The 11,359-nt window shown below is 52.1% G+C and overlaps 1 protein-coding gene across 3 annotated transcripts in view; it reads right to left on the minus strand.

The window, feature by feature from the left end:
- Positions 1-11,359, minus strand: part of LOC122113541 (paired immunoglobulin-like type 2 receptor alpha) — a 91,001-nt gene that overhangs the window by 4,272 nt on the left and 75,370 nt on the right. The window contains exons 1-2 of one of the 3 annotated variants that reach the window (XM_042686551.1): positions 2,192-2,336; positions 1,587-1,952 (exon numbers count right to left, since the gene is read on the minus strand). In XM_042686551.1, coding sequence (XP_042542485.1) covers positions 1,587-1,952; positions 2,192-2,246 — 421 coding nt within the window. In that variant the 5' untranslated portion in view covers positions 2,247-2,336. Of the gene's footprint in view, positions 1-1,586; positions 2,168-2,191; positions 2,337-11,359 lie in introns of those variants that run through there. The other 2 variants (XM_042686552.1, XM_042686550.1) reach the window with 2 other exon arrangements.

The following is an 11,359-nucleotide window of genomic DNA, read 5'->3' on the forward strand; positions in this document are numbered from 1 at the left end:
GGGAGCTGGGCATTAGTGGCTCACACCTGTAATCCTAGCTACTCAGGAGGCTGAGATCTAAGGATAACGGTTCAAAGCCAGCCAGGGCAGGAAAGTCCATGAGACTCTTATCTGCAATACACCACTAGAAAACTGGAAGTGGTGCTGTGGCTCAAGTGGTAGAGTGCTGCCTTGAACTGAAGAGCGCAGGGACAGCGCCCAAGCCCAGAGTTCAGGACCCATTACTGACAAAAAAAAAAAAAAAAAGAAAGGAAGAAGGAAAGAAAGGAAGAAAGAAAGAAAGAAAGAAAGAAAGAAAAAGAAAGAAAGAAAGAAAGAAAGAAAGAAAGAAATCAGAGGAAATGTTATCTCAGAAGCCTCCTCCCTCATGGATTAACATGCTCTATCCCTAGGCAACACTAGGTCCATGTAGTAAAGGCAGCAAATGATCAGCCCCTACCCCCTTTCTCTGAGAGAGTACCCTGTTGGGATAGCTATGATCATATACTCCAAATCCTGGAGGTTATGTTAGTTAATTGGAAATCAGACTTTCATGGACTTTCCTTCCCAGGCTGACTTTGAACATTGCTCCTCAGATCTCAGCCTCCTCCATAGCAAGGCTGACAGGTGAGAGCCACTGGCATGGCTTGGCTAAACAGTGCTAGGCCAGCAAACAATGCTAGGCCAGCGGGGCTCACCCTGCAAGTGGGTGGACGCTGCAAAGGAGCACAGGTTGGCAGCTAAGAGACACATTGACTAGAAGAACATGTGGGCTTGTATGGGAGAGGGGGCTCAGCAAGAGGTGGAAGAAGAGAAGGGAAGGGAAAGGAGTAGCTGGGGCAGGGAGGGGTGAAAAAGGTATTCTGGGGAAAGGAGTGGGGAGGTTGAAGGTAAGGGTACAGGTGATGGTGTGGGGTTACAGCAGGCCCAGAGACCAAGGAGACGATCCATCAGATACCTGCTGTGCATTCTGGGATGATCAAGAGTTAATGCACATAACATAAAATATAACAGAAGATAACATTACAAACAGTACACATTCTAGCAAAGTCAAATGAATCTGCAAGTCAGGGCACAGGGAGGACTGGAGTGGTTTTCTTTCCTTCCTTCCTTCCTTCCTTCCTTCCTTCCTTCCTTCCTTCCTTCCTTCCTTCCTTCTTTCCTTCCTTTCTCTTTCTTTCTTTCCTGATTCTTGAACTCAGGGCCTGGGTACTGTCTGTCCCTGAGCTGCTTTTGCTCAAGGCTAGCACTCTCCACTTGAGCCACAGTGCCATCAGGCCTTTTCTGTTTATGTGGTACTGAGGAATTGAACCCAGGGCTTCATGCATGCTAGGCAAGCACTCTACCACGAAGCCACATTCCCAGGCCTGGAGTGCTTTTGTTGAGTTAGAACTTGGACAGTTGTGGTAGGGCTGAGGCCCAGGGTGTGGGGCTGGGGTGAACCTCAAATACCACTGGGAGACAAAGGAGAGGGGAAGCAGCACCTGTTTGGGGATGGTTATTGGGAAAGGCAATCAAAGAATAACACTGGCAGGGCCCTGAGAAGAGGTCAGAGATAAGGGAGAGGAAGTAAGAAGATTTGAAGTGTGAGGACTGAGGGGGCTCACCTTCAGTGATGGTGAGTTTGGTCCCTTCGATGGACTGCCACTGCTGCTCACCCTTTTCCTTTGTCTTCAGATGGACGCGGCAGAAGTACATGTTCTCGTCCTCCTTCCGAAGGTTCAAAATGGACAGGGAGCCTGAGGTCCGGTCCTTTGTGAAGTTCAGGACCAGCCGGTCCTTGAAATGCTTATGGATGAAAAGTGGGGTCATGTTGTAGATGAACTCCCCGTGGAACCACATCCATCTCCAAAACACCTTCACCTTGGGATACCGGGGCAGCTCCCAGGAGTGGAAGAAGCTGAAGGGGATTTCGATGGAGCCTCCCACAATGGCAGAGAGGTGTTTCGGCTGCGTCATCCCAAAATCTCTGTCTGGAGGAAAAGGGAGGAATGTGAAGCAAGTCCCTGCCAGAGGGGAGGCAGAGACGAACCCCAGATGCTCCTGCACCTGCATCCCCAGAGTCTGGTGGGACAGATGGCAGGGCTGACCCTCTCCAGGCTTGGGAGAGGAAAGTGGGTGAAGGGTTGGTCCTGGCCACCTCCTCCCACACAGCCCTCTGCACATGCCCAGCCCCCAGGCTCCCTGTGGCTTGATGGTTTTGGCCACTCACCAGCTGTCAGGACTCCTGCAGGCAGTAGCAGCAGTGCTACCAGGACCCACCCCATAGCTGGTCTCCTCTGGGGGAGGAGGCCTGCTGAGGACCACAGCCGGAAAAGAGGCCCTGACAGAACCCTGGGGGCTTGCACAAGTGGGGTGAGTGTCACGTGGAGATTCTGGGTCAGACTGCATCTCCCCAGGGCTGAGGGAGGATGTTCACTTTCCCATCTCCTCTTCCTTGTGGCCCACAACTTCCTTCACCATGTGGCTTCTCCTTTTCTTAAAGGGCAGAAGGGCCTCCCTTGTGCAGTCCTCCAGCCTCCACCTCCCACTTGGTGCTGAGAGATTCACCTTATCCTTGCCTCACCTGTCCCGTCTTGACCACCTGCCTTGTCTGATCCTTCGCTATGGCCTGTGCAGTCTCCATATCCCCTTCTCATCCTTCTCCCCTCCTTTTCTTCCTCTGCTTCCCCATCTCTGGGCATCTCTCTTATTCCCCAGTCTCTGCCTGTCTCTCCTCCCAGGGGAAGGGACTGCCCAGGGCCAGAGCTAGCTGTTTCAGAGAGAGGAAGGTGGGCATGAGTGTTTGCTCAGCTCTGCTCCCAGACACAGGTCTTAGAAAGGGTGAGGATCTGGGTGCTGTGGTCTCATGGCTGTGAGGTGCTAGAGGAGGCTGAGTTCTGAGGATGGTGCATCAAAGTCAGCCCCAGAATGAAAGTTTATGAGACTCTTTTTTTTGGGGGGGGGGAGGGGGTCCAGTTGTGGGACCTGAACTCTGGGCCTGGGCGCTGTCCCTCAGCTCTTCAGCTCAAGGCTAGCGCTCTACCACTTGAGCCACAGCGCCACTTCTGGCTTTTGTCTTTTTGCTTATGTGGTGCTGAGGAATCAAACCCAGGACTTCATGCATGCAAAGCAAGCGCTCTACCACTGAGCCACCTTCCCAGCCCCTATGAGACTCTTATCTCCAATTAACCACCTGAAAACCAGAAGTGGTGCTGTGGCTCAAGTGGTAGGGTGCTAGCTTTGAGCTGAAGAGCTCAGGGATAGCACCCAGGCCCAGAGTTCAAGCCACACGACAAACAAGGGAAAGAAAAAGAAAAAAAGAAAGAAAAGGTGAGGAAGATGATGCTCCTGGGATCCCTGGAACACCAAGGCCCACTGGTGTGTGTTTTTTCCTTCTCTTCCGCTCCAGGCTGGATCAGGACCTTGCAGTTTCCAGGTGTGCAGGCTGCCTCCCTGGTGACTGGCTGCCACCTTCCTCGGGTGCAGAGATGACTCACTCAGTGACTTCAGGTGTCACGCTGCCCTGCTGGCACCTTTGTGCCCTCCTGCCAGCCCATGTAAGTGTCACAGGTTGGGTTTGGTTCTGGACTTTGGGATCCACTTTAGTCTTCTGCTGAGTTGAGGCTCTGGCCTGGCTGCATGGCACAGTCTCTGGATGCCAAAGTTGGAATACCAAAGTTCCAGTAGTGGCGACCCCAGGAGGTCCCCAGATCCTCACTTGGGCAGGGGGCAAAGAAGACTCAGAGCAGCAATGAGTCACACATTTCCAGTCCATGGCACACTCTGACACAAATGAGAGGAGAAGGGTGGAGGTTTGGTGATGCACAGGCTGGCTCTGTGGGAGTCTGTGCCCCCCTGTGCCCAGGAGGAGCCTGGTGTCAGCTTAATGAGGGGACAGGGAAGACGGGGTTTCATGTAAGAAAGTGTCATCTTCCTGCTGTCACTGTGTGAAGAGGATGACTTCCCTTTTTCCTCGACTTCCCCTTAACCCTTGCTGCCTCTTCTGTGCTGCCCCCCAACTTGCCAAGCTATCTTTGCTTTCTCTCCCCATGTGCTTTCTCTTCCCCTTTCTCGCAAGTCAGTTGTTCTGGGGACCCTTGGAGCCTTGCTGGTCTCCAGACTCCCATTGCTTTGTTCTCAGTTTCCCAGCATTTTCATATGGAAAGTCTTGATATCTCCCCTGGGGAAACTGAGGCACTGGGCCTTTGGGCTGAATTAGCCCGATGAGAAGATCGTCACCAGAGAGGGTACAGGGCCTCCAGGGAAGAGCCTGGCAGCATGGCAGCCACCCTGAGAGTTGTACTCTGGGCTTGGGCAAGTCATCTACTCAACTGGGGATGGATGAGTCTGAGGAGGGGCCCGCTGTGGGCCACACATAGTGCTCATGGGACAGTCCACACTACCTTCTGCAGTGTGCAATCCTCCCCAGCAGCAGTGTGGGGAGATGATTTATCTGGGTCTGGGAGGTACCTGGGGTCCTGGGGCTTGTGTGGTCCAGGGGAGAGGCATATTTGGAGACTCAGGTGTGATTCATAGTTCATATTTTGAGGGCATCTGTGTCCACCCTCTCTGGGTCCTGATCACCTGCTCAAGGCCGAGCAGTGTTCTTTTATTTTCTTTTAATGCAGTCCAGGACTGAGGCCCTGGGAACAGTACATGTGGCAATGGTTGAACCTCTGGTGCCAGGATCTTACAGGAGGGGCTCCTGGGCTCCAGGCTGGCATAGCTGGGCCCCTGGGAGGGAGGCTTGGGCAGGCTGGGGGTGGTGGAGGCCTGGGGCTGGAGCTGGTGGAGGCTGGTCAGGAGGACTGACCAGGTTGCCGGTCTGTGCAGTGTGTCTAGACTCAGGCTTGGTGTCTGGTTGGAGGGGGTAGAAAAGGGAGGGGCTGAGGGGCTGTGGCTGTGGTCAGGGAGCAGAGAAGGGATTGAGGTCTGTGGTCAGGGTAGCAGGGCCTGAGGTCCAAGGAGGAGGGCTGAGGTCAGGGTGGGACTTCTGGGGGTGGGGCTACTATGTGTGGGGGTTGGGGCTACTGGGAGGGGTGGTCAGGGCCCGTGTTGGGGTGGTCTGAGGTCGGGGGCTGGGCCTGTGGATTCCAGGGAGGTAGGAGGTGATAGATAGTGGAGGTACAGACACCAGCCACTGCCACCATGCGGCCATACTCTCCTCTGCACTGCTGCTCACACCTGGAGGCCTTCATTCCCCTGAGAACCTCACCTCCTCCCCTGGGCTCTGGGACCCTTGAGTGCCCCTCCTTTGTTCCAGAACAGCTGGAAAATGCTTAGTTCTGGACAGGCCTAAGCAAGTCAGCCTAAGCAGAGTGGCTCAATACCAGGGAGTCCTCTGGCTTGCAGACCCGTAGGCCCTTTGGCCTTCTTAGGTACCCCACCAGCAAAGGGAGAGAGGACACTGAATGCCCCCATCCACCTTCCCTGTCCATGCCACACCAAGACATGCCTCCCCTTGTACTAATTTTAATGAAAAGACACCAATATGGCTACTCCTGTCTTCTTGCAGGGTGCATTTGCATGGAAGATCCTTTTCATCCCTTTGCTCTGCGTTTGTGCACATGTGTGCATGTGCTTCACAGGTCCAGACAGGTGAGCAATCCACCAGCAGCTGGGCACTTAGGCCTGTTTGCTGCAGAGGGCTGGGGAGACCAACCTCAGCTCTCCAGGGGGGGTGTGAGGCTTCAGAAGGGGTGGGATCCCACAGCTGCTCAGGCTTTTGTCTGTGTTGTTTCAAACAGGCCCAGTCTCCCTGCTGCTACCAGGGCTGTGGCAAATGCAGGGTCATAGTGCCCTCTCAGTATGAATCTACTAACAGATGAGGTGGGGGTGAGGAAGGGCTCTGGACTCTGTCTTCTTTGAGTGTGGTGCCTCTTCTTGGGTAGAAGGGAGGAGCTTGGGCCAAGTTTAGTGGGCCATCACAGTATGACTTCTGGAGAGTGAGACAATCCATCGAAGCACAGTGAGAGGTGAACAAAAGTAGTTTACACAAGAAAGGGGTCTTGAGACTACTTTGTCCTGGTCTAGATACCCAGAACCAAGGGCAGCCTCAACCACCAAACCTTCAAGCATCCAATAGGCAGCTCTGACCTTTATTAGTTGGTCTGCAAACCACCTATTAGTCAGTCTGCAAACCTCCAAACCTCTGACCTCCAAAGCTCCAAAGGGGAAGGCTTTTCCCTTTCTTCCCTTCCTCCTCCACTCTCCACAGGCCTGCACTGCTCTGCTCTGGTTGGTGCTTCTCCACAGGCCTCTCTAGAGGGAGGCCCCAAATGGCTTCCTTGAGAAGCCCCAAATGGCCTCTCAAGATTTGCCCTGTCCTCCACAGGCCTGCCCTGCTCTGCTCGGTCAGGCTTTCCCCTCCTGCAGTCTTTCCCTCCACTCCTACTCCTCTCCTCCCTCTGCACTAACTGTCTTTTTCCTAATGGTTCTTCCCCTAATGGTTTTCCCCTAAGGGTTTTCCAACTGCCATTCATGCTCCTCCCTCAAGCTGCCCACTGTCCAGTCACTTCCTGACAGCTCACCATGTGGGGCTGGACCCCCCCCACCCCTCCAGTAGTGCGCTCTCCCCTTTCAGCAGCATGCCCCGCCCCTTTCCATGCCATGGCATGCTTCTCCGGAGGCATGCCCTGAGGGTTAACTTCAGCCTCTCAAAGCCCTGCCCAGTGGCCAGGGCTGTGGAGGGTGAGGCTCACCTCTTGATGCCCCGCCCCCTCCAGTAGGCTGGCCATGGGGCCATGCTGACTATTGGGTCTGGTTGATTATCTATCAGGGCCCCATGGGTTATTACAATTACCAGCTCTGGTCTCGCTTTTAGTAGGGCAAATAAGGGCACAAGACTATCTTTAGGGACAGGAACCCATGGCAATAGCCAATCGATTTCCCCTAAAAGACTCTGAAGTTGGGTTAGGGTCAGAGAGGCTGGAATATCCAGCAAAGGCTTAAGGGAGCTGGCCTGAGTCAAGGTAAGGTGGGATCTGACCACCTTAAAAGGAGGACCTTTTGAATTTTATTGAGGGCTATGGTAAAACCCCCCTTTTTTAATATTGTGAGAAACTGGGCCAGAAGGCCCTCCAGGCGGCTCGGGTCTTGGTGCCCCAGAATTATATCATCCATGTAGGCATAGGCAAGGGAGGTAGCTGAACCCAGCACAGGCCCTAAAAGTGTGGCCAAGTATTGTTGGCAAAAGGCCAGGCTATTGGCCATTTCCTGTGGCAGCACTGTCCATTCAAACCTCCAATCAGACTGGGAAAAATTAAGAGAAAGTATGGAGAAGGCAAACTTCTCGCAGTCATCTGGATGCAGGGGGATAGAAAAAAAAAGCAACCTTTAACATCAATCACAACCAAGGTATATTCTGAAGGTATAGCAGGAGTCCAGGGCCCTACTAGCTCCATCCTTTCATTTACCTTACATAGATCTTGGAGCATGCGGCCGCCCCCAGATGCTTTTTGGATAACAAATACGGTGTGTTTCAAGGACTCATAGAAGGGCATATGTGCCCAAGGTTTATCTGTTCCTCCACCAGAAGGTGGAGGGCTACAAGTTTAGGTTTGGTCAATGGCCACTGCTCCACCCAAATAGGGCTTCCTGGTTTCCAACTAATGGGAGGTACTTGGGGGGACAGTGGCCTTTAGGATTGGGGGTGCATCCTAGTGGGTCCCTTATGTTCCTCTCTGTAATTATGAAAGTTAAAAAAGCCTTTGTGCTTCTTCTTCATCCAGAATATTGTCATAGAATGCTCTATGGTTTGTAGTGACCACAGCATCCATTTGTCTTAGCATGTCTTGCCCTAGTAAATTGGCAGTGAGGTTTTTTGCCACTAGAGGGCATATCTTTCCCTGTTCTCCATCTGAGCTAGTCCATTTCATAAGGGCGACTGTCTCTTTGGACTGGGAGTTGCCCCTTACCCCCAATTTCGGGGCCCAGGTGCAAGCTTCCAGTCCGAGGGCACTTCCTCCTCCCTGAGTATGGTTTAATCTGCTCCTGTGTCAATTAGGCAATGATACCACTTCCTGCCTATGAAAATACTCATTTTAGGGCAGAGCCCTTCCACCAGGGGGACGGTCCAATAGGTCTGGGTCGTCCTGCCATGAGGATGCCTGGACCTCCCAGCAGAGGGGGGTCCTCCTTGAGTTAAGGGGGCTGGAGGACACCCCTCCCCTAGTTTAAAGGCTTCCCATCTAAATCAACTTTGAATCGACAATCCTTTTTCCAATGGTATCCCTTCCTGCACCTGGGGCAGGGAATAGGGGGCGGTTTGGACCCCCCGGGCCAGTTGGCAGGGGGAATGTTGTGAATAGTCCCTCTTTTCTTTTCTTTTTCTTTTTTTTTTGGGGTCTGGTCATGGGGCCTGAACTCTGGGCCTGGGCACTGTCCCTCAGCTCTTCAGCTCAAGGCTAGCGCTCTACCACTTGAGCCACAGTGCCACTTCCAGCCTTTTTCTTTTTTGCTTATGTGGTGCTAAGGAATCGAACCAGGGCCTCATGCATGCAAGGCAAGCGCTGTACCACTGAGCCACCTTCCCAGCCCAACAGTCCCTCTTAAAGTGCCCCATCCTGCCTGAATTTAAAACAAGTCCCTCTCCCCAATGGTCTTGGGGTTCCTTGGCCCTGGGCTGCCAGCGCCTGGGTGATAGCCTCAGTCATTGCCGATGCCTGAGCCTGTAAAGCTAAAGCTAGTGATTGGGACTGGTGCTGTTGCATTCCCACATCCTGCGAGGTAACCACCCATCTGCTCAAGGAACTCTCTCTCAATCCTGCGCAGGCTGTGAGGTGGTCTGCATTCATCCCTTCCCAAACCAGTAGCTTTACAAATTGATCCTGGAGGTCCCCTGCTGGCAGCTTACGATGAACACCCTGTTGGACTCAGTATAAAATCAGGTAGAGGCTCACCTGGTTTTTGTCTCACTCCTGCTATGGGGACTCAGTGGGCCCATCATCCAGTTTGTACCATGCGGCAAGTCCTGCCTGCCTCACCTGGTCACGGTACGGGCCAGGTATTGCGGCCTGTTGGACGCCAGTGGAGTACCCTTCCCCCGTCCCCGTTAACATGGCATAAGTAATATGTATCTCAGGTTGAGCCTGCCGGTTATTCTCCACCCGCACTCTGCATTCCTCCTTAAAGAAGGCACACCATTTAATAAACTGAGAACTAGTAAGGACGGCTTTGGCCACATCCAGCCAGTCCTCAGGGACACACAGGTGATAAACAATGTCCTGTAATAGGGTCTGGGCCCAAGGAGAGTTTGGGCCATCCTCTGCCACCGCCTTGCGGAGCTCTTTAAGATCCTTAGCTTCCCATGGATACCATTCCAAGGGCCTGTTAGCTCCTGGTGCCAGATTGACCGGATATGCTTGGGGAAGGGAATCCTGTGGCCCAGGGTCCAGGCTCCCGGTGGCCCTTCCTTTACAGGGTAGGCCTTCCCACAGGTTACTTCCCCAGCCCTCGGCCCCTCCGTGGAAGGTCGGTAGGGGTCCAGGTCTCGCAGGTCCCTCTGTAGGGTCACGTAGGGTGCCGTACCTCCCCCCGAGTCAGAGGGGGTAACCTTCACCCTCGTTTTGACTTCCACTGAGCATGCTTCTGTCTGAACAGTGCTTTCTCGGTCGAATTTGACCCATTCCTTTTCCTTCTCACTTCTCAAGTCCTCCTTTACTCCCTCTAGGCCTAATGTTGCCTCCTCCTCCTTCTTCTGTGAAATAGCATTACCCATACTAAGAGTTTCACTTACCCTGAGAAACGGCTTAGCCTCGACCTGTATATTTTCCTTTTGAGCTCCACGTTGGGCGCCAGATGTTGGGTCTTCGTCTGTCCTGCGGAAGATGGATGGGATCCGAGGAAAGGTAAGTGCACCACTTGCCTGTTCCCCAGCCTCCCTTAACCCGGGAGACAATCAGGCGCAGCAGGGAGTCAAGTCAAGTAGAAACTCATTTATTACCACACAGCAAGCGCTTTTTAAAGCTGTCATCCCAGCTACTCAGGAGGCTGAGCTCTGAGGATCACAGTTTATAGTGGTGGGCAAGAAAGTCCATGATACTTTTATCTCCAGTGAACCCCCAAAAAGCCAGAAGGTGAGCTGTGGCTCAGGCAGTAAAGCACCAGCTTTCAGAAAAGGAAAAATATTAAATAGGTGTATGCATTTATTCACCTGGCGTTTCTCCCTGGAGAGGCTTCACCCAAAGGTGAATGCCTATCACCCTGGAGACTTCAGGCTGTTCTACAAGCTCCCAGGGGAAGAAACTGAACCCAAAGGCCTGGTTGGGAATTAACACATGTTACCAAGGAGACATCAACTTAGTAACTTTGTATTGCTGTGACAAAACACCCACGAGAAACCATGTAAAGGAGAAAAAAAAAAATTTTTTTTTTGAGGGAATCTGTTCCCATAGACCGAGGCAGGACTGAAACCTCACGGTGGAATGTTCAATTCATGGTAGTTTGGAAGGAGAAAGAAAGAAAGAGAGAGGAGGAGAAGAGAGAGAAAAGAGAGGGGGAGAGATGAGAGGGGAGAGAGATAGACAGAGGATAGAGATGCGAGAGACAGACAGAGATGAAAGAGAAAAGAGGGGGGAAGCTCACCACTGTGGTGGGCAGCTGGATCTCCTTGAGGATCAGCAGAAATTAAAGAAATAAACATCTCTACTCACCTTTTGGGAAAACCAATAGGATCACACATGAGAGTAAAGCGTTGTACTTCTGAAAATACAAATCTTAACCCTCCCATTGACCTGAGTGAGGACTATAGCTCTACCAGTTTCTTTAGATGAAAGGATCCCCTTCCCCAAAGGGAGACTTAAAGGATTAGTGTCTGAGCCTCTTCCTCATGGAGAACAAGATCCCAGACACGCCAGCTCTGGAGAATCAGCCCAGACATGAATTCATCAAGTCCTGTTCATCCTACAATTCCATCATAGAGAATATAAGCTCTAAGACCTGGAGCAACTGTATTGATTTTCTTTCTTTCTTCCTTTTTTTTTTTTTTTTTTTTTGCCAGTTATGGGGCTGGAACTCAGAACCTGACACTCTTGTTAGCTTGCTTGCTTACTCATACCTGGTACTCTATAACGTCTGCTATACTCCCAACTCAGACATTTGTTGGTTAGAGACAGTGTTTCATGGGTTTTGTGCCTGGCTGGCTTCAAATTGCAAACTTCCAGGAGTCAGCTTCCTGAGTAGGCAGGATTATGGGCATGAGCCACTGGTGCCCAGCTTTTTTGTTTTTTTTTGTTTTTGGTGGTTATTTGAGCTTTCCTCAGAGACTCAATGCTCAGCAAAGGCCATAGAACCAGCTCAGATCTGCACAGAGTAAATGTCAGGAATGACAATAAATGTGGTAAGTAACTGGGGAAGTGAAGGAAGGAGTAGAAAGAAGGCCCTATCAGATAGGAATGAA

This window comes from Dipodomys spectabilis, unplaced genomic scaffold (genome assembly GCF_019054845.1).
Source record: "Dipodomys spectabilis isolate Male_0828 unplaced genomic scaffold, ASM1905484v1 ptg000098l, whole genome shotgun sequence".
NCBI lineage: Eukaryota > Metazoa > Chordata > Mammalia > Rodentia > Heteromyidae > Dipodomys > Dipodomys spectabilis.